Consider the following 21219-nt stretch of genomic DNA (forward strand, 5'->3'; position numbering starts at 1 on the left):
AAACGTGAAACAATTTTATGGTTTTTGCACTATTTTATGGTTTATTTTTCACCATTGCCAGCAACTGACAGATAATTTTGTTGCCTGGTAACGAGGTTATGTAACGTACGATCGGTTAAGTCCCGCGGTGTGAAAGGAACTGAAACATGTCAAATTACCGGTAGTGGTGTTAAAAGTTATTACTACATACATACATGAGCTTTGAAGTAACAATTGTAACAATGTATTTTTCATTGATAATCGAACATGTGTGTAGAATCTTAATTGCTGCTATTTCAATTGAACGGTTGATTGGCCGCAAAAAAGTATTAACCTAGTTGCACCTGTTTTTTTCTGCCATTAAAATTGTTAAATAAAAGTTATTGCACTTTGTAGTTCTTGTTGAGTGAACCTTCAGTCTCCCGTTGGCGGAAAGAAGTCTAATTTAAGGACGTTCGCGCGAAAAATTTTTAACATTGATTTTTTTCTGCAAATTTTTCCATTGAAAGATGATGAGTTAGTGATGTCAGAAATGTAAAAAAATGGGGAGTCACCGATCGTTTTGGAGAAGAACAGCCTAAATCTGAAAAAATCCGGCTTCTTTAGCGAATAAGGCCACAGTGTCTGTAAGCCCAAAAATATTGCAATTACAACCTTAAGTTCGATTGTCTCGTTAATGAGTTGTTACTCATTTAAAAGACCGTGTTTAAATGTACAATCAGACTCGATTCGCGCTAAGGTCTTTGTCTAACTCATGCAAATTAATTCACGGCAGGCGGAATCCTAGCCTTGGTTGCGTGAACTAGTGTGATGACCTTAAATCATTGCCCTTTTTTTTTTACACCGAATCCGTTTACATACAGAAGTTACTGTTTATTAGAGAAGAGGTTTGGAAATAGAATTCAAATAAAAATATTTCTCTTTGAAACGTTCAGTTTTTAAGTCGCTTAATACTGCATTCGCTATCAAGCGCGGTGTCAACAATTTAAAAAGTGATTTCAGAGAGGAAGGGAGAGAGGGGGAAAAAAAAGTTATTTACGAGCTAAGGGTCGGTCCGTATAGTGAAAAACTTTGACCACAGTGTTGAAAAAGCTGCCCTCAGCCTGCGGCCTTGGGCAGCATTTTCAAGACCTTGGTCACAGTTTTTCGATATACGGAACTCCCAGCTGGCATATAACATATATATCTACGGGTGCCAAGACTACCTATCCACATGGTCTCTGCTCTTCAAAAAAAGCAACGAGTGTGTTAGATGTGATATGAATGACGCAATAGGCAGGGACTTTATCATTAGCACAAAGCTATCGTTTTCTAATTTCTCAGCCGAGATTAAAGTTCTGAATATTGAAAGAGATTACGGTGATCAAGCAGATCAAACGCCTCTGAGCTGAATTTACATGCACAGTAATCTCTTTCTAAATGTGATGGTTGAAATATGTAAGAATCTCTGTTAACACGGAATTGCAAACGTTTTCAGGCCTTCTTTGTTTTTTAGTGAGTTTTACAAAATATGTGAGGCAGCGAGGCATAAGCCTATACACCCTTTTAATAAGTCTAATATATGCCGTTTTCCGCTAATGACGTCGAACTCGTGCTTTCAAAATTTATTCAGAAATGTACAAAGGCTTAAAACAACAAAAGGAATCGGAAAAATTTTAAGCCTTTGTACATTTCTGAATAAAATTTGAAAGCACGAGTTCGACGTCATTAGCGGAAAACGGCATATATTAGACTTATTAAAAGGGTGTATATTAAGAAGGAAAACTTATTATATAGATATCTTCACCGCGTGCAGTGAACATATCATTTTTATCTTTCACATGTGAGGATATAGGTGTTGTCATGGTAACCAACACGATTAGCCAATAAAACGCGAGCTTTCTCTTCATTGTAAGATACTTTTGTGCTTTAAAACATTACATTAACATTTTTTATTGCAAACTTTGACATTATCATGATTTCTTTTTCATAACTTTCATATCTTGTTTCATGTTACACAACATGCGTGTTTTAGCGGTTGGTGACTACTTTTTCATCATTTCGAGAATGAATAAAACAAATTGTTTTAAATCTAGACATTTCATCAATATCTATATAATAAACAGAACATTACATGGCCGCTTGGGGATACGAATTTTATCTTCTCGTGCTGAAAGTATCTCTCACTCGTTCGCTTCGCTCACTCGTGAGAGATACTTGCAGCATTCGAAGATAAATTCGTATCCCCGCGCGGCCATGTAATATCCTCTATATTACCTGAAAATAAGTGTTTTGTCTCTCGCTCTATTTCTCTCAGCTCTACGGTGGTTTTCATTGAAATTTTCTCTTCTTCTCCTTCCTCGGCTTCTCTCGAGGCTTTCTTCGCTTAACTTTCTCAAATTTTGTCGCCTCTTGTCTCATGCTCTTTCGATTTTCTTCGAGTTTCTTGCTCTTTTAATATCCCGTTGCTCGTCACTAGTGTGATTTCCCGCCAGAAAAACGCAAGTTGCCAAATGCAACGCTGCCATCGCCATATGCAACGCTGCCACGCAGGGAAAATCGCCCGAACACTCCCGTCCCTAGAGGCTCCCCTGCCTCCCTACCCCGACATGCTGTACGGGCGGACGGGCGTGACGTCATAACCAAAATTTCTCGATAGATTTGAATGCGATATTACAAAGAATGTATGGGTTCATTAGCGCTTTTGCCACCCAAGATTTTATCAGTGTTTGGTGGCTAATAACTGGCTCGTTATGAAAGCTAAAAGGCGTAAAATTGGAGACTTAAGTAAGTTTAACCAGAAACCCATAAGGGTTGAAACGTGTAACGCGCGTTCACAGCTTCCGAATATTCAGTGCGAACTGATTGGTTGAATGTTTGAGTGCTAAGTACCATATTTGGAAACCCCTAGCTCTTGTTGTTCCAAATATGGTACTTAGCAAATTGAATATTCAGAAGCTTGTTTCCCAGCACAAAAGGGGCCGTTACACGTTTCAACCCTTATGGGTTTCTGGTTTAACAAGTTAATCAATTTGTAAATAGCGTGATGGCTTCTGTGAGAAAAAACAAATTTTGCCATAACTGAGCAATTTTTGCGCGCTGATTGGCAAACTTCACCGATAAGAGTACAGACACAAGTTGTTACATAAAATGCTGAAAGTATCAAATTTGCCGGACTTAAACGTACCTGTTTGATTTCAGTTTTGCGAGGAAGTTGAGACGTTTACTGAAGAATTTTCCTATTTTCACCAAGCCATGAACAGGAGAATACGACAAAAATTGAAACAAAAAAATTTGGGGCAAAAAGGACAAGCCAACCCCGATTGATTGAAATTGCTTCTTTCAATAAATCTCTCAAAGCTACATGGATCCAAAAACTCTGGACTCTGAAAACCATAGGAAATGGCAGCGACTCTTTGACTCAGAACTTGAACGAAATGAAGCGAAGAGATATTAATTAAAATATCTTAACAAAAAAGAAGTTAACAATTTAAAATATCAGACCCTTTTGTAAAAGTGATACTTCAAATTTGGTCAGACGTTTTTTAAGGAAACTATATTATCTGAAGAACACCTTTTGTCGTCCCCTTTGTGGAAAAACTCCCTGATAAGAATTCAGAATAAGCCTGTTATTTAAATTTTATTAAGAATGGCTTCTTTAAGGTATCACACAAATTAAGCATTTAATGGATGAATCCTCCAATATCCTCTCCCATACCGCTTTTCAGAATAAATATAACTACTTGCAAGCCCGACCTTAACCTTCTTTGGGATAATCTCAGCAGTAAATCATCTACGAAGGCAAAACACCTGAAACACCAAAACTCAATCCAATTATGAAAATTGCTTTGTAAAATTTCTAAGGAGTAAAAAAATAGGAAAATGAAGGAAAGATACCGAAAATTCAAAAATAAAGTACAGGAGAATAACGGCAAAAATTGAAACAAAAAAAATTGGAAAAAAAGACATCCCGACCCCGGCCCCGTGTTTTGTCTTCTAGCGAATAAAACTGGCGTCAATTTGTTAAATGTAAGCAAAGACGTCAGCAAAGACTCCCTAACGACGGGAGGACCTATGCTTTTCAAAGCAGCTTGGTGTTATCGATAAAAGCCTATAAAAACCTTTAGCTAGTGGTCTTTAGTGGTTGATTTTCACCATTAAACACTTAATTATCAAGGACAAAGACTACTAGTAACTTCCGAATTTTTTTATTTTAGAATTTCTCATCATTCTGTACATAGTAACAGGAGCAAAGGAATAAGGCGCTCTTGTGGCCTTCGGGCACATTATTTACACGCCTTACCAATATGATTTATAATACAACTTTTAACAGACGGTCAATACTAATTTAAATTCTAAGAATTAAGTACTTTAGGTAACGACCGCACAATAATAGTATTAAAGAGATGGCATTTTTGAGTAATTCTCTTGAAATTTACCTAAGCACTATACTAGAAGGCCTTCAATGTGCTGTAAAATGTCTTTGAAAATAAAATATTAATAAATAAGTCGATTATTACTCGACAATTTCAAGGCCTTTTTGTCTCATTATTTCGAATTCCACGAGAGTTATCAAAATACCAATTCCCCTAGCCACAAAACGGTTGCAAAAGCCGAAAATCTTTGACTTGTTATCGAGAACTATCGAGAACAACATAAACCTCTAAGATGGAGAATCGAAATTCTGATGCTGGGATGGCGTGGCTACTCAATAATTACACTGGCAATAGCGTTACTTTGTTAAAGGGGCTAGGTCACGCAATTTTAGGCAATTCCAGCACTGATCGAATGGTCATAGAATTAACTAAAAATATCAAAATAACCGTTTAAAACTATAAAAGATCTCTAACAAAACGCAGGGAAGCCAAGAAGGGACATGGATGGACAAAACTGGAGAAGATTGAAATGGATTGGATTTGGGTAAATTTGAAAAACGTCGGCCCACCGTTTTTCAAAATTACATCAGTCTATATTAAAATGTCGTGTGCAAAGCTGGAAAATCATTCTCAGTTATGTGGCCGTGATTTTGAAAATGAAAGACTCTTGTTCTGCCAATTTGACATTTAGAGCTCATAATTAACAAAATTAAACAAAATTACCTAAAATAGCGTGACCTAGCCCCTTTAATACAAAGTTCGATCGACGGAGTAGATAAAAACTCTAGCTTCCTTAATTTTTGGGACAGTACTTTCCAGTCTTCGGCATACTTCTCAGAGAAGAACAAGGATTTACATTAATTTACCTAAGACGATTCAAATAATATTTAGCCCGTTAACTTTCACAATCAGACTACTTGAATCTCCAGGAACCATTACAAAGCTGTTTCCTATAGTGTTAAATGCCCCTTTAGAATGAACTCCTGCAGCGTGGCCATTCAAATGCCACTTAAACTGTGCCTGAAGGAGGCAAAATCCAATCTTAAGTGTTAAAGGGCTAAATATACGATCCGTCAAACTGTAAAGAAGGTCTGTAAGCTGCTATTAATACATGTTGAACCAACGTGCTGCGGCTCCGTCTGAATCTGTAACAAAATGATTTTTTGAAATTAGGCTGAGAGATTTTTCGTGGACAACGTCTCATTGCTTTATTAATATTACAGATACTGACAGGTTACTCCGTTGCTAAGGTTACTCCGTCGTAGGAGTAAATTCAACAACTTGTAGATGATTTTCTATACATAACTTAAGTTGAATTAGAAATTTGTAAGACTGAAAACTGTTAATAGCTTGGCGCAAAACTCAAATCTCAAGGCGACACGAGTCTTTTTAGCTGTATTTTCAAAACTTTAAGCATTTTGAAAGTTTCTGTGAACGAATTTTGTGTGCCTTATGCTTCTGAACAAAATACTGAAATCACGAGACGGCAAGGATAAAATGAGGGCCGGATACAGCCCTCATGGCCTTTGTTGACTTTCTTTTCTTTTGCGCCTAGCTTATTTTAGTTTCTGACCAGCATATTAAAAGATGAGTAATGCAATGTCCCTCTAAATGTTTTGTCGCAGGGGCGGATTCAGGATTTTTCTTAGGAAGGGGTGTACCACTATGGAATGGCATAGCTAACTGCTGACGTTTTTGCTTTCTTTTTTCGCAGAATACCAGTTGTATTAGAAAGCCGCAGGTCTTCGGCACTGGTGCCGCTTGTTTTCCTAGCAGTCTTGTAGACATATATATCTCCTTACTCATATGAGGTAAACAACAACAATAACAAAAAAGATTCGTTCTTTGCGTCATAGGAATGCTACCGAAAATAAAAAAAGGAATTCCAATTCCAAGGATTCGATTTCTTTCACATTTGTATTGTAAAAAAATAATTCCTTAAAAAGGCAAGTTTATGAAATACAATATTCAGGGCGAGCCTTGCGTAACGGAATTTAAAGCTAACATCGCTTTGTGAACATGCTTGCAACAACATTTGATGTCTGTAATAGCTGTTTCATAAACAAAGTAGAGAACAAACGGACAAAAGAAAATTTAAGGCGGTGTTCGTTCTAAGTGAGAAATAGAACATTTACCAAGAGGCAATTAATCACGAACTGGATAAATATCGCGCGCATTTTTCCAAAGGCTATTTAGGACCAAAAACGATCTTTCCTAGCTCTGGTTCACAGTCACATGACCAGTTTCCTAACACCAACATAGTGGCATCGAAGCTCTGTAGAAAGTATAGAGCCGATCGGCCTTTTATCTTTAAAGAACTGAGGAGACCCTGCGAGGTCCATGAATTAAGAAAGGAAAGCCGAGTGATTCAATTAAACGAAATATCGTATCTTTATTTTATCTATGTTAATCTTGAACGCTTTGTGTGCGAAAAACGTGATAAGAAGGAAATTAGTTACAACTTGTTTCAATAACTTAAAATTACCTTGGATACGTGGAATCAACTCCAGAAAGTAATAGAGTGTGATCGAAGTGTGAGCGTCTCGAACCCATCGATTGCCTGTGTTGAGTTTGCCCCGTTCGGAGAAGTGACTATCAATGACAGAAAGTGATCTGTTTTCAAATTGGTGCTTAGAAAAATGAGGCTTTGAGTTCCGAAAGAAACTGTGGTCCTGCGCGGCGTTGGTGGGGAAGTGAAACTTTACAAAACGAATTGGAAAAGATAAATCAATCGCCGTAAGAAAGAGTTGTGAGATGATGTTTCGAGCCTTAGCCCATGGTCAGCGCTCCAAATTTTGATGTTTAAACAGTTAAGATCCGCTCGAAACTCCTAAAAAAGTCTTTCTATTTAAATTAAATATGTCGAGAAATCAGCGGCAGCTAATTACATACAGGCCGACTTGATTTGATATAGCACCACAAAGTGTTCTCTTACATGCAACCGTATCATTCTCGTCACCAGAGCCCCGGATCGACCCAAGAGAAGAGCTCTGGGGTCGAGATTGATGCAACCATGTGATGCTCCTGCGGGAGAGATAACAAACCAGTTTTTTGGCAACGGGGCGAAAGGACAAAAAAGCTCCCGGTAGGATTCGAACCCACGACTTCCGTAACACAAGCCGGATGTTCTGCCCATTGAGAAACAAGAACTCCTGAAGAAACCAGTGGATTGTCTACGTTCTTGACAAACAAACAAACGTGACATTGTAGAGCCGCAGACCAGCGGGACACATTGTCTTTCAAGAACCTAGATAAGCGACCTACCGTAGCAGGCGCGCGTAACTCCGCAGAGCTCAACGAGTAAAGCATTCGTCCGGTGTTAAGGAGGTCGTAGGTTCCAATGCTGCCTAGGCTTTTGACTTTCGCCCGTCGCCAATGCAAGCAACTAGTTTACTCTCCCCATACATTTCTCCTCAACTGTAACATCACTTGCAGGTGTCAATGCAGGTAATAAACACCACTTCCCTTTTTCTCGTTAATCTTTTAGTCTTCAAGTCTTCAAGAATACATAAACCGATTAACATAACCCCCAAAATCACTGTAACGCCAACTGTATTGTTGTGAATGGGTAATGAAGGTTATTAGAGGGAAACTTCGTAATGTTTATCAAAATTTGGCTTGCATGTAATTAGCTGCGTTCCTGGACACAAAAGATTTGCGGGGTCTTTGCATGAGACCAGGACGAACTAAGACCAGCATGAGTTCGTATCGGCCTCCATACATTTCTTTTTATGCGTTTACATGAGACCGGCCTGACAATGAATTCAGACCGATGTGACTTCGTCTCGGTTGCTGGACCGAGTCTGAGTTCGTACCGGTCTCGTAAATCACAACAAATCTCAGACCGGGTCCAGAAATTTCAAGCCTGTATGCTTTTGGGTAAGCCATATATTTATCAGACAAAACATATCATTTCATCCCGAAACCAGGCACCAAGAAATCTCGTCCCGGTTTCATGTAAACGGCTGCAAAATTTTCCTACCGATAGCAAGTTCATACCGGTCTGAGTTCGTCCAGGTCTCATGTAAATACCCCCTTCGAGGCCTGTTCTGTCGGTTTTCTTTATTCTTTCTGGGGACATATACCGATTGGAAAGCACACTGTTTAATTATCAGGGTAATTTTAAACCACTGAAACAAGCGAAAAGCAAGAAATTAATATTAGTGTAATACATCCCGTCGCTGAGATGCCGCGACATCAAGTAAGAACTCTCTATTGGCCTCTATAATTTATTAAGAATAAGTTAAAATGAGTTAATCATGTCATGCATAAGTTCTAAGTGATTCTGACCATTGTGATTTGTAGCCGTGGGATATCCACCCATATCCCCCGGATTAAACTGTTGAGGTCGCATCATGCATTCATCAATAGTTTGTAAACCGTGTTCCATGGGAATCTCTCCAGAATCCATGTGGTTGAGCGGTGCTTGGTATTGAGGCTGGAACTGTGGTGGTGCCATTATTGGTCCCATGTGATTTTGCAAATGTTGATATTGGGGTGGAAGAATTCCATAGGGAGGGGGCTGAGAGCCTGGTACTTGCGAAGGAGGAGAAAGGGAAGGAGGAAGGTCTAGGCTGTCTCTGTCTATACGTCGTTTATCTCTTGGATTTGATGCTGAAAACAAGAAGAGTTCACAATAATTGACAGATGCTTTCAAATGAAAGGAGCCAGCAGTGGCCACGGAAGGGGGAGGGGAAGGCTTGGTCTTTGTATATGTACAAGTAGCGTATATTACTAAGTCTTTGATCAAGCCAAAAACAACGCTGTACGAAAAAGGGCCCCCCCCCCCCCCCCGCGGCCCTTAGCCAGAAAAGAGAAAAGCGGGCAAACGAGTTATAATCCTTTTCGCAAAAGCCACTTCGGAAAATACCATAATACTCTTTGTTTGTCCCCCCAAATTTTGATCAGCATTGTTTTTGTTTTCTCTTGGGACCATTGTAAGTTAATTTCGGATTAAAATGAATGGTAACTCACTTTTTCCATCCTTGGTCTTCTTTAGACTTCTTTGTCTATTGCTTACTCTACAGCTAGCAGCCCCGTCTGATTCTGGATTATTTCTTCTCGCCAATTTTTTTATCTGTCAAAAAAGAGGATCACCGCAACGTGTGTAGTTTATGCAAAGAGACATCATTTCAATCCAATTCTTCATTGATGACCAATATAGTAAACCACACCTTTTTTCTTGTAGGGACGCTCAGAAAGGCCATTAATTTCGATCGCTTGTAAATCATTTCGGAAGAGCAGCTGATAAAAACATTGGGACAGGTGGGGATGGGAAGGGATTTTTATCCTACCCTTTGCTATTTAAAACCTGTTGTCCTCTCCCTTTGAATGAACCATTTGTTGTCTTGCCCCAGCTCTCTGTTAGTCTTAACATACATATGCCAGAAGGCAGCGCAACCGATAATTCATCGCTTCTTGAAGAAAACGTGCCTGTTTTTCAGGCAATTTCACAGCAAGGGGACCTCAAGGGCACGTATTGTATAGTGCGGAAGTGAGGTCGAGGTCATTGATTAATGAGAGGAGGAAACGTCAGTAGTGTTTGAGTGTAAATCCTTTTAACTTAGCAGAAATCTCATTCAAATATGATTATCAAGCGAATTTTAACAAGAAATTACTTATTTAGTTACCTTCGCTCTTTGATTTTGAAACCAGACTTGAACTACGCGTACACTCAACCCTGTTTCTCTAGAAAGTTCTTCTCTAACCTATGATAAAAATAAGAGGTATACATGAAAATTATGTAAATTGTGTAAATCAGGGATTCTAGGCACACTATCCTTACCTTTCGGCAAGGTTTGGAGCTAATTTCAAATGCGGATTTAAATATTTTTCTCTGCTGACTGGTGAGTATCGTTCTGGGTCGCTTTGGTCCTTTTTTGTCGTCGCTTTCGTCATCAGCTATCACCGACGAGTCGTCAGAATCCGAGTTCTCAGCCTTCTCTATTTTAGTTTCTTTTTCAGTTTTAAAATTGTTGTTCACAACATCTGAAACGAAAGAAATACAGATGGTATCAAGAGTCCATTACCCAAGAGTAAATTGGGAAAGCAAAATCTGATATCTGATATCAGGTTTGTCCTCATCAACGTGTGTCTATTTTTAAACCAAGTTTTGCGGGAAAATATACAATAGACCAAATCGGCTAAGGGATGGACCATTCTTTCTTTGAGGAGGGGGGGTTGGGCAATGAAAAAAAAAACCTGCACAGCAGAAGTATAGAAAAAACTAATTCATGCACAGTGAGCCAAGGGGAAAAAAATCGAGCAAGCCTTTCTACTCGTAGGATTCTGCTGGACTGTGTAATAATTTGTATAATGATTAACCTCTTTGTGTTTCATATCTAAATATCATCATCATCATTTCCATCTGTCTCTTGTATTAAAACATAAATTCGAACCATTTCACCGAATCTTGTATAAATATAAAATATATTAAAAATACCATTTTCCATGTCATGTATTAAACTGTAAATACACTTTTAAAATGTGCAAAGAGCATTAATGATATGTGCAAAAGTGCATAAGTGCAAAGAGTAAATCATACCGCTCCCAGTGGAATATTATGAAGTTTTGATTTTTCAGAGGTATTTTACATTTATAATAACAGAAAATGATAAGGAAATATAATTGAAATTAGACAAGAAACTTTGCTCTCAATACATATCTTATCTTGTTTATGTAGAGAATGATGTATTAAACAGTTTGTCATATTTCTTCCAGATGCGTCCTAAACGGTGCTACCTTCTATAGTGGAAATCACCATAAAAGTGCTGTAAAGAGGGGGAGGGGAGGGGGGGGGAGCAGCTGGTTCCCATATGATGGTCTATGGGAGAGGTACCAGCTAGAAAGCGGTTTAAGACTGGGGGCACAGCTACACCACATGGCTTCATGCTGTCAAGCTGCATTTAAGTCAAGGCTTTGTTACTCTAAGAGGGTGGGAAGTAAATGAATAGTTGTTTTCTTTAGAACACATTTGCGTTTTAAATAAGGTATTCAATACTGATTTCCTGGCACTGAATAAAAAGATCCAGGAATTTTTAAAAGGCTTGAAATTCAGCTGAATAAAATTTCTCATCTGTTTTTGTAACCCAACATGTAACATTGAATAGACCAAATGCGACTTGTATCAGCCTGGAGAGAAAACAGCACTTGAGCTACACATATCATTTTCTGTTCCATTCTTGTATAGCCATACCTCATGAAATGCTCATTTTTGGAGATACTTTAATAAATATGTAGACTGAAAACCGATGGAAAAACAAATTCGTGCACAACCTTACGGTGCTAAAAAAATCTTGCACAGCCCAAAGGCGAAAAAAATAAATTGGTCCATCTCTTACTCAATGTTGTACCCTATTCAAATCTCCCGGAGTTAAGGTTCTTTGTGTGTTGTATTTGCATTATGATGAAACATTCACATTTAAATGATATGGAAATATCTGGAACAAAACGTTTTAATCCCGAAGGGTTTTAATTGAGTACAACATTTGTTCAAAAGAATGTTTTCACGTAACGTCACGGCGGCCATGTTGGTGTCCCTAAACAATAGAACGGCGGCTATGTTTGTGTACCCAACTAACCCTCCGGGAATTTAGCTCTATTATCATGCAAACGTTTTCTTTTGTTTTGGTGGAGAAAAAAGGTTACTGATTACGTGAGTGAAAGTACTCTACTTTATATTTTCTCGCAAAAACGTGTTTAAATTTTTGACGCTAATGGGGACTAGGCCAATTTCAGTAAATATTACTCTTGGGTGATGAACCCTTGCTGACATTTTATTTGAAATTCACAGGGACAGAAACACGGCTACCAAAGCAACTAACTAACTAACTTTTCTTTGTTTAAGTTTTGATTTGTTGGAACCTATCATGTTTACATTAATACGCGGCGATAGTCCTTCTTCGAGACAAGGCTATTACGAAAAGGTGGAGAAATCAGCAATTTGATTGGCTTACACAGTCTTGAGTGATGGCGAGTTTCAAGTTAAAAGCAATAAGCTAATTTAATTTTCATTGTAAGTTATTGTTAAGTCGGAAAAAATATGCCAGTGGGTCTAGGCGACAAGAGTAATTATTTATCCGCTCGTTTTCGCTTTGTAGGATATGAACAAAAACCTTGTGACAATTTATTTAATAAACTACCTGTTCGAATTTTCTCTAATACAGGGAATAGGCAGCGTTTTGTGTCGTTTCAAGGTTTTAGAGATTATTATTTACTGTAATTTTTTTTATTTAGATAGGGCCTCCGCTACTTTCCAATGAATCTGCTGTATATGTTCGACAGTTTCATAAATTCTCCGAATTCGGAAAATAAAACATTGCATAGCAATCGCAAAAACTCATCTAGAAGAGGACTTTTTTGATTTTATAGCTGTATTCGTTCGTAATCTTTCATTCCTTTGCTCAAGTAAATCGGAGCGGTTATTGAATAGGCTTGGGGCGAGTCACGGGAATCTGGGACGAGAGTTCCCCCCGATGACTGAAGGAAGCTTTGTTAGTTTTGCCTCTGCCAGAACGTCGTTTATATATGTTGTAGTTTTTGCTTACTCAGTGGAATGACACATATTTGTTCCTTCCTTAAAGTTGTTCATACGAGGACTATGGGCCGGGATTCAGCAACTCGTTCGAAACTCATCAACCAGCTTGCGACATCATGATTTAATACAACAATGTGGTAAGCTAAAACTGTGCAAGTCCTGTATGTTCGTAAACATTTTGTGAATTGCTTTTCGAGATCTTGTCTCACTTATCCTTGTCGCTTGTTTAGGAGACCTTTAATCAGCGTATTTACCAAGTGTTTAAATGGCCGGTAGCTGGTATAAAAAGTCTTCAAATCAATAAATAACCTTGGCATGTTCCAGGCACCGACTTACGGTTTTCTGACTGAACAAATGACTGGCACTTTCGTATGATATAAGAAAGTATTTTCTTTAGTTTTCAAAAGCTAAACGTGTTCATATTTGTATATCAATTGTCAGAGAGTATTTGGAGGAGGCAAAAATCGGCGTACAGTTTAATAGGTAAGAAAACATACACTAAACACTAAAGGACTGGTCCTTTAGAATCTGAATGTTTCCCCGAGGCGCAGGCGAGGGAAACATTGGAATTCGAGGGAAACAAAATTAACTGTTTCCCGAGAGACCAGTCATTAAGTGATTTGTTATATAGCACAAAAAGAAAAACCTGCAACGGCAACAGCAACGGCGGTCGTTGGTCAAAATTCGCAGGTAACAGCGCACTGTTACCCTCTGACGTCATAGATTTTGCACTGTTGCCCGCTCAGAGACTTTTGGCGGGAAAAAGTGTTATTGTTAATGTCATGTGACCTAGAAGTAAGCAATGAGAGCACGCGCTGTTGGGGGAAAAATTCAGCTATATAACAATACTCTTTGTGGTAAGAAAGAAGTAGACGGTATTTGTTTGATAAACGATTAAAAACTGCAATTATGTACCTCTTGTAGGCTTCTGATCTTATAATATACCGAATTTTTTTTTGTCAAGCTTTAGTAAATAAGGCGCCTGCATTCCCTTTCCTGCTAAATTTTCTCAGCCTAGCCCACCAACAAACTCTTTGCGTGAGCAATACAGGAACAGGTCACAGTTTATACTCAAGATGACGAAACCTGGGAAATTTGAAAATGAAAATAACCGATTCTAAAATTCATGTTTTGTCTGATAAAAACACTTATATTTTCGAAAAAATATAAACAAAGTTGACTGCAAACATTTCTTTCGTCTTGTTTACAGCTGATTTTTTAGAACAGGAGTGGAGAGTTTCCTTCAACGAGTGCCAGTTTTCAGGTCAATGCATCCGCGCATGGGGTTTAGTTCAAGTTTGTTGTTTAGCCTCAATCAGAGCATAAAGTGCTTAAAAATTAAAATATTACAAAAGGTAATGTCGAGGAAGCCCAAAGGAAACCACTGGGCTTATAAGAGTTAGGCTCCCTCACTTAATTAATTTACGAAGTATTAACGGAAGTATATGTGTCATATCATAGGCAGAGCTACTAAACAATGAAACATTAACATATACTAGATAATTGTATTAAGCATAGGTCAAGCTAAAAAAAAAAATTAACTTGCAGCAAATAGGGAAATGATAAAATTTTTATGAAAAGAGGAATGCTTTCAGTTCAAGGGAAAAAGAAGGCGATACCTGTTGCATTTTGAATTTCGAACTGAAAGACCTTGGAAACAGAGAATTTTCTTATATTAGTCCTGCAACGGGGAAAATGAGAAAACTCGATCCGACATTCTTGTGATCAATAATTATCGTTTATCAAGCGCACGAGTTCCAAACGGACAACTCGTACCACTATCGAAACGTCATTGCTAATTGTTACTATAGTAGTTCAGCAAACAGCTTAACTGAAACTCTTACATATCTACTCACTCTCCTGTTGTTGCTTTGGAAGTGGACTGTTCGACGATCCTTTGGTAGGTAACTTGCCATAGTCTTCTTTACAATAAAGTTTATTGTCTTTTAGCGCAAATTCCTGCCCCTTTTCAAGCCGGTGACTGCACATTGTACAGACGAAACATTGGATGTGATACACATTTCCCAAGGCCCTCATTACGAATTCATTCGCTGGTATCGCTGTTTTACAACCACTGCATTTTGTTCCATACATCCTACGAAAAAGAAAAAAAAACAGAACAATTAACTTCTGTGGTTAACTTCTACGCATTTTTGATTGGCTAAAAATGATTTAACGCCTTTGTGAGTAATTCAAGCAAAACCAATGGTGAGTCTGGTCCCACCTGTTTCCCGCGCTTAGCGGCGACTGCTGCGTGTATTTCTTTGCGTTTCTGTGATTAGCCAACATTTGGTTCTGTGGCATTCAATTGAATAATAGAATAACAAAGGGCGCTCTGTCACTTCATCAAAGAGCTCAAGAGGCCTTTGATTAAACGGCTTCGAGATAAAGCCTTAATTTAAGCTAATTCTGCCGGGAACACTTCGTGGACAGTAAACACAAAAATTATATCGCTATTTATCACCGTTGGGTCCTCTTCCATTACAATACCCTCAGATCTACCATTTTTTCCGTAGCAACATGTACAACACCAGCAGCCGATGTTCGATATGATTCAATTTAACAGGTCGGGTTATCCAAAATAAATTTACGGACATTTGGTAAAAAGAACCTCTTTAATCTGCTTCCACTCTCTCAGTCTTGGCTTCGTTTTCAGGAGAAAAAATCTAGTTTCAATTAACTAGTATGACTCTTGGTAACAAGTTTTAACTGTAAGGCTTAACTACCGTGTCCCTGTCCCTTTACTGAAGCAGGGTTTTCGATAGCTTTTGAAAGTACCGGGTTTAATAACGAAAGTACCGGACGTAGCTATTTTCCTTTGTAAGGCCGATTGCAAGTGCACTGGGAGCGAACCTTACAATCTTTCAACACCATTATTTTTGTTCAGAGAAAACAGTCACTTAAAACAAGCTGTGTTCAAAGTGATTGATGCTGTTCAAAATATGGGATCACAAAACTGTTAAAATGGTGCCTTTTATATTCTTAAAAAAACTCGGAGATAACCTTTTTCTTCTTTACAGTTCAAGACCTCAATTTAGCGCCGGTTTTAAACCGGTTAATGACTTCTTTCAAGACGGTTTTATGAACTTAAACAAACATTACATCCTAATCATTCCACCAGGTTTGTCCTAAATGCTTAACCATTTAAATGAAAGCTATTCAGGCGTTCTACTGACATGGTCGAAAATTAATCAGTTATACACCCCACCAGTTAAAACCCTGTCGAAGACCACAAAACGAAACGAAAGCTGTGATTCGAGACGTAAAATCGGATTAATGCATGCAAGTCGTTTGAAGAATGTCAGGGGCATCCAACTAGCCATTTTTTCAAAATTCATCAAAATGTATCATAGCCACAAAATAAACCAAAAGCTAGCCTTTTTGTTGCAATTTCTCTACCTGCTGGGAATTTTTTTATGTGTTCCGCACTCCCAGATAAAAACAATTATAACTCTTTCCCAGCAACTTCCAAATACCTCTTTTCCAGCCAGCTCATACACCCCTTCCGGAACACCTATTTTGCGGAACACCTCCGTTGGGTGCCCCTGGAATGTAATGTGAAGGCTAACATCCAGATCAATTACAGAGGAAGACAAATGGGTTAACCTGAGATTACAGGACTTTTCGATTTAAACACCCTAATTCCTAAGCCATGTGAACCCTTTTACGATTAACAAGAGTTTGGTTGTGTCCGGCCCAAATTGGCAAGCCGTTTTGTGTACATAGAACGGTTTTCCGTTTAGTGTGAATTGACCAGAACCTGTTTCTAACCACGTTTCGGTAAACTTAGATAAAGGACGAGATTATTGTCGTGTTCAGCTGGTTAAATAGGCACTTAAGAGATAATATCTGCGGCCGACTTGTTATATTTGCGTTTGAATATCTCATTTTTGCTGTGTTTACAGACCTGCTGCAAACATAATGATCCGCCACGCTGCCGCGGGTGCAACCGAAATCCGGCGTGTTCATTTCTTTGCTGTTTATACCGGATTGAAACTCTCAAAAAACTTTCTTTGGTATATTCACACGAATGAATGTCCATAAAATAAAAGATATTTCCTCTTTTTTCACTAAGCATCTTATTGTTTGGGGGAGATAAAGATGTTTGTAAGCAACTGGCAATAGCACCTTGAGTAAATATGTAACCCATATCAGTTTCCTCATCTTTGTTAGTGTCAACACATCGACCCTTTAAGTAAACTTATGTAATTAATGTTTTCTTCTCTCGGTGTTATTATAGATCTCTTTTTGTTAAAACCTTATAAACCGAAACACTGCCGGATGTGAAGGTAAAACTGAACATACCTTTGAAAATAATTTCAACAGACCTTTCTCGGTTTTGATGAACTTTGTTAACAACTGAAAAGTTAGCTTAATTAGGAATTAACTTTTCATTTCTGTCTGAAAAGAAGTGAAATGTTTTTTGTTGATTCCACGCTTTTTGAAGTTAATTTCGGATTTAAATTGAATTCAGCTGTCTACAGTGGCCCAAATGACACCAAAGAATGTTTATGAATAAATTATACTCGAACTGAATCGAATCTAACGACTCACACTACCTCCCGGTAACGAAGCTGAATAAATATTTCCGAAAACAGCACTAAATTGCCTTTTTATTAAAGAAAATGACCTTATCTACCAGTTATTAAGGTCGTAAATTTTCGATTTCAAGTGTTTATGTTTTCTCTGACCATTTAGAAAATTCCAAACCAAAGCCACTAAGGTATAACTCCATTTTTCTGAAGGTGAAAAAACTTCCTTTGTGATTTCGTGTTAATTTCTTCAGATTCCTTTAGTTTGTGTTTGATTTCAAGAGTGTAAGATTTGGCCCTTCGCCACTTTGCAAAAATGAACCCAAGGAGATGAAATCGGCGTACTCGAAGCAAACGTTATTCTTCCGATTAAACTCCTTTTATTTCCTTTCAAAAGAAGCTGTAAAGTTTTACGCAGCAGTTACAAATTAACGGTATTAACTAGTGCTCTGCCTTTCCTCAGAGTCCTGCTAATGAGTAATAAAGAATTTTTCACTTCGAAAACTTCTAGTTTATGATGAAATTAGAAGATCATTCTGCGCCTAGTTATACGTGAATTCAGCTAAAGTGGGCTAAACTGAGTTTCGTATAAACTCAGTTCTTTGTTTCAAAACTTTTGTTTGTTTGACGCCTCCATAAGGAATTCCATGTTTGTTGCAGCCGACGCAAGTCGGATAATATCATCTGTAGACTGATTAAATGTTCTTGTGTGGTCCTAATGCAGAGTTTCACCTACGGTCACCTTAAAAAATGAACTAACTTTGTATCTAGGGAACAAAAAAAAAGCTTAATTGAATCGTGTCAGGAGAAGTTATCAGTCATGGATACTCTAACCAAGTTACTTGGCAATAAAGACCAACAGTAGTTTAACGACCGAGCCAAAATACCATGGCCGTATCTTTGGCTTATATCTAATCTTCTTTGGCATCGCTGAAAATTATCGATGGGTTTAAGTTTACACGTCCTTTCTGTTGGTAATTATAACTCTCATTAAAAAAAATCTTTATAGATTTACATTTTTAGAGGAAAGGTTTTGGTTACAGATAAGTATTTTGAGAACTACAAGGTCGTGGCAATTGGTTATCATATCCGCCCGGCCATTATCGGACAGCAGTGAAGAGAATCACGCATTTGAACCGATTAATGAAATTTTACCGAAAAACGAACGACTGGTCACATTGAAGTTCGTCAGGAATTCTCTAAGGCTAAATTATTGTTCGAAGCCACCTTCCCTTTTTAGTGTTCGCTGGATTGGTTCATGTATCGAAAAGTGAGGTTTTTAAGCCAACGGAAGATACCATTGCAATATCCAACGCTCTTGTCGCACGAACTGTAAGATAACACGTATATTTCCCGAAAAGACGTTAAGGTCCAGAGATGTTTGCATCACAAAGGAATACCCGATTTTAAAAATAAGAAACACTTGCCATAATTGAGCACTCCCAAAGCAAAATTATCAAATCCTTATTGCAGTTATTGCTTTTCATCAAAATACTATCAACCTTGGCGACAAAAGTCAAAGGTAAAGACAAAACAAAACTCGAGTTTGATCAGTCTTGGATGCTTATCATCAGCAGAGGAATACTCTCTTTGACATCAAGTACCCTTAGCCTTCTTCCCTGTTAAGACGTGTTTTATCGCATGGTCCAAATAAATGTATAGAAGCTACTTGTCAATTTACCGACCCTTACATAAACCTAAGAGCATGACTATCTTTTTCTTTCACAAGGCCAACTTAGAGGAAACGAAGGTTGAAAAAGAAAAAAATGCAAAAGCTCGGTTGACAAACAGCTTTTCTTCGAGTAAGTGATAACATTTAAGCTTAAATATTTCGTCCAAACCACACCTAATTGCAATCAATCAACTAGGGTCTCAACTGCCCGATTGATTCAATTTATACGGTTTTTTAAACTTCGTTTTGCTGTGTGGGAGGCATCACAATGCCGGATAACTTTAATAAATACTTGTAACACTTCTGTTCCTCATTTCAAAATTACAACTTGGGTAATATATACTGAAGTGAAAATCGCTATGATCTTGTTTCTATCTAAAGCCGAGACTTCTCGACGGCTTCACAAATGCGACAGCCCGCTATCTTCAGCGTTAGAACACTCCAGAGTCGATAACCAGTGTTTGCAACGAGACTGTTGAACTTGTAACTTAACCCAAGAAAGGAATTGATCCCATACTACTCAGATAACCCAGAAAGAGCTAGAATTGTCACTTTTAAGACCAGTTATGTTCAAAGCAAGCCCGATCAGGCTACTGGGTTGTTTCATTCGATCATAGAATAGGATTTTATTTGGCCTTCAGTTTCGAATTAGACCGTCCTCTCTATCTATCATATACAGAACGGTTGTAAGGGCTTCTGTGAAGATGCTAAAAATGTAAGTTAAGCTGTGCATAGGATATTCTGGAAAGATTTAGAATCAAATCTATTTATAGAAAGAAGAAAGTTCTAAAAAAATCGACCCTGCATACAACTAAATTCACGGTCTGTTATATGGGTGAAACTCTCCCTGTACAATTCCTTGATCATACTTTTTTGAGCAAGTTATCTAACTTCACTCTTTGAAACGCAAAACTAATCAGCTACTGAGTTTCTTAGCATTCTACAAGTATTAATTAAGGCAAACTGACAATTTATTCGAAAAGTTAATAAATTTAAGGGCAAAAATAATCCGTTTAGTTCTGTCTTTGTTTTCTTTTTACAATAGTAAGTTCTGTCTTCGCCTCTGAACCATTTCATAACACGCGCGAAGAACTTGCTCTTGTACCGGTTGAAAGCGACAAGTTTAAATAATCACAAATACAGCCTGTATGCCAATTTGTTATGTGACTGGGCACCGCAGTTTATGAACACTTGAGCCAAACAAAAGAAAGGTGACATATGGGAAATGAAACTGAACGTTCTTCATACATTTCCGAGTGTTTTACCTCATAAAATATATATTCTTTGCGCCAACAATAACTCAAAACGGATAAGTCATTATTTCTCCTGTGAAAGCAAGTAGAGACGCCTCAAACGCGTTTTCAATTCAACCCTTTAAAGACCGCTCGTATGATGGCAAAGTTCAATTTTACACAAAAATTAACCACCGGTTATCGAACGACACCCAAATGCGTAAACTCAAACGCGGATTGTATTCAAGCTGTGCAAATCTTCGAATTACTCATTTATTGACCTCAGTATAGAGTTCGGGATTCATACGCCCTAAGATATCTTCGCTGGGTAGCTTGCATTTGCCCCCGAGCAATCCGAAAACTTTGTTATTAACATGTACTTGTGGCTGACTTGTGCTTAGGAAAAATGGAGGTTGAAGAAAAATGGAAGAGAAGAAACGATTTTCAATTCTCATGAAAAAAAAATCAGCTTCCTAAAAGAATCTTCAAAAGCCGTGTACGGCGTAATTAATAATTCACTTTTGCATTGAACTGAAATTCTAATGCCGTCCTCAAAGCTAAAATTCAAACCCTATGCAATAACCAAGATGGCAGTCTTAAGAGTAAGCTTTCTCTTGTTTTTTTTGTGGTGCTTTTTCATGCATTTTCCGGAGGCTTAACAGAAATTACCTCTCACTTTATAGGAAGAAATAAAACAACAGCTTTCGCTGCTTCAAAGAAAATAGCCGATGTGTTTTTTTAAATCCACAGTTTTCCCAACTATTTTTATTTTCCGGAAAAGCAAGTGAGCACATGTGCCTGTGTTTGCTGACTTGTTGGCGGTGATTACAGTGTTTTTAGTGTGGATTCTATATTTCCGGATAATTTGTCACCTACTTCAGGAACAAAACGTGAAGAATGGTTGGCTGCATAG

The 21219-nt window shown here is 38.0% G+C and overlaps 1 protein-coding gene across 8 annotated transcripts in view; it reads right to left on the reverse strand.

The window, feature by feature from the left end:
- Positions 1–4150: 4150 nt before the first annotated feature.
- The window catches only part of LOC138024948 (LIM homeobox transcription factor 1-beta-like), a 29127-nt gene continuing 12058 nt past the window's right edge, over positions 4151–21219 (reverse strand). For 6 of the 8 annotated variants that reach the window (XM_068872179.1, XM_068872172.1, XM_068872200.1 and 3 more), the window contains 6 exons: positions 14727–14965; positions 10120–10322; positions 9965–10042; positions 9309–9411; positions 8625–8948; positions 4151–6926 (listed from right to left, as the gene is read on the reverse strand). In XM_068872179.1, coding sequence (XP_068728280.1) covers positions 6835–6926; positions 8625–8948; positions 9309–9411; positions 9965–10042; positions 10120–10322; positions 14727–14965 — 1039 coding nt within the window. In that variant the 3' untranslated portion in view covers positions 4151–6834. The remainder of the gene's footprint in view (positions 6927–8624; positions 8949–9308; positions 9412–9964; positions 10043–10119; positions 10323–14726; positions 14966–21219) is intronic. The other 2 variants (XM_068872159.1, XM_068872185.1) reach the window with 2 other exon arrangements.

The sequence above is a fragment of the Montipora capricornis genome, chromosome 2, assembly GCF_036669925.1.
Source record: "Montipora capricornis isolate CH-2021 chromosome 2, ASM3666992v2, whole genome shotgun sequence".
Taxonomy (NCBI): domain Eukaryota; kingdom Metazoa; phylum Cnidaria; class Anthozoa; order Scleractinia; family Acroporidae; genus Montipora; species Montipora capricornis.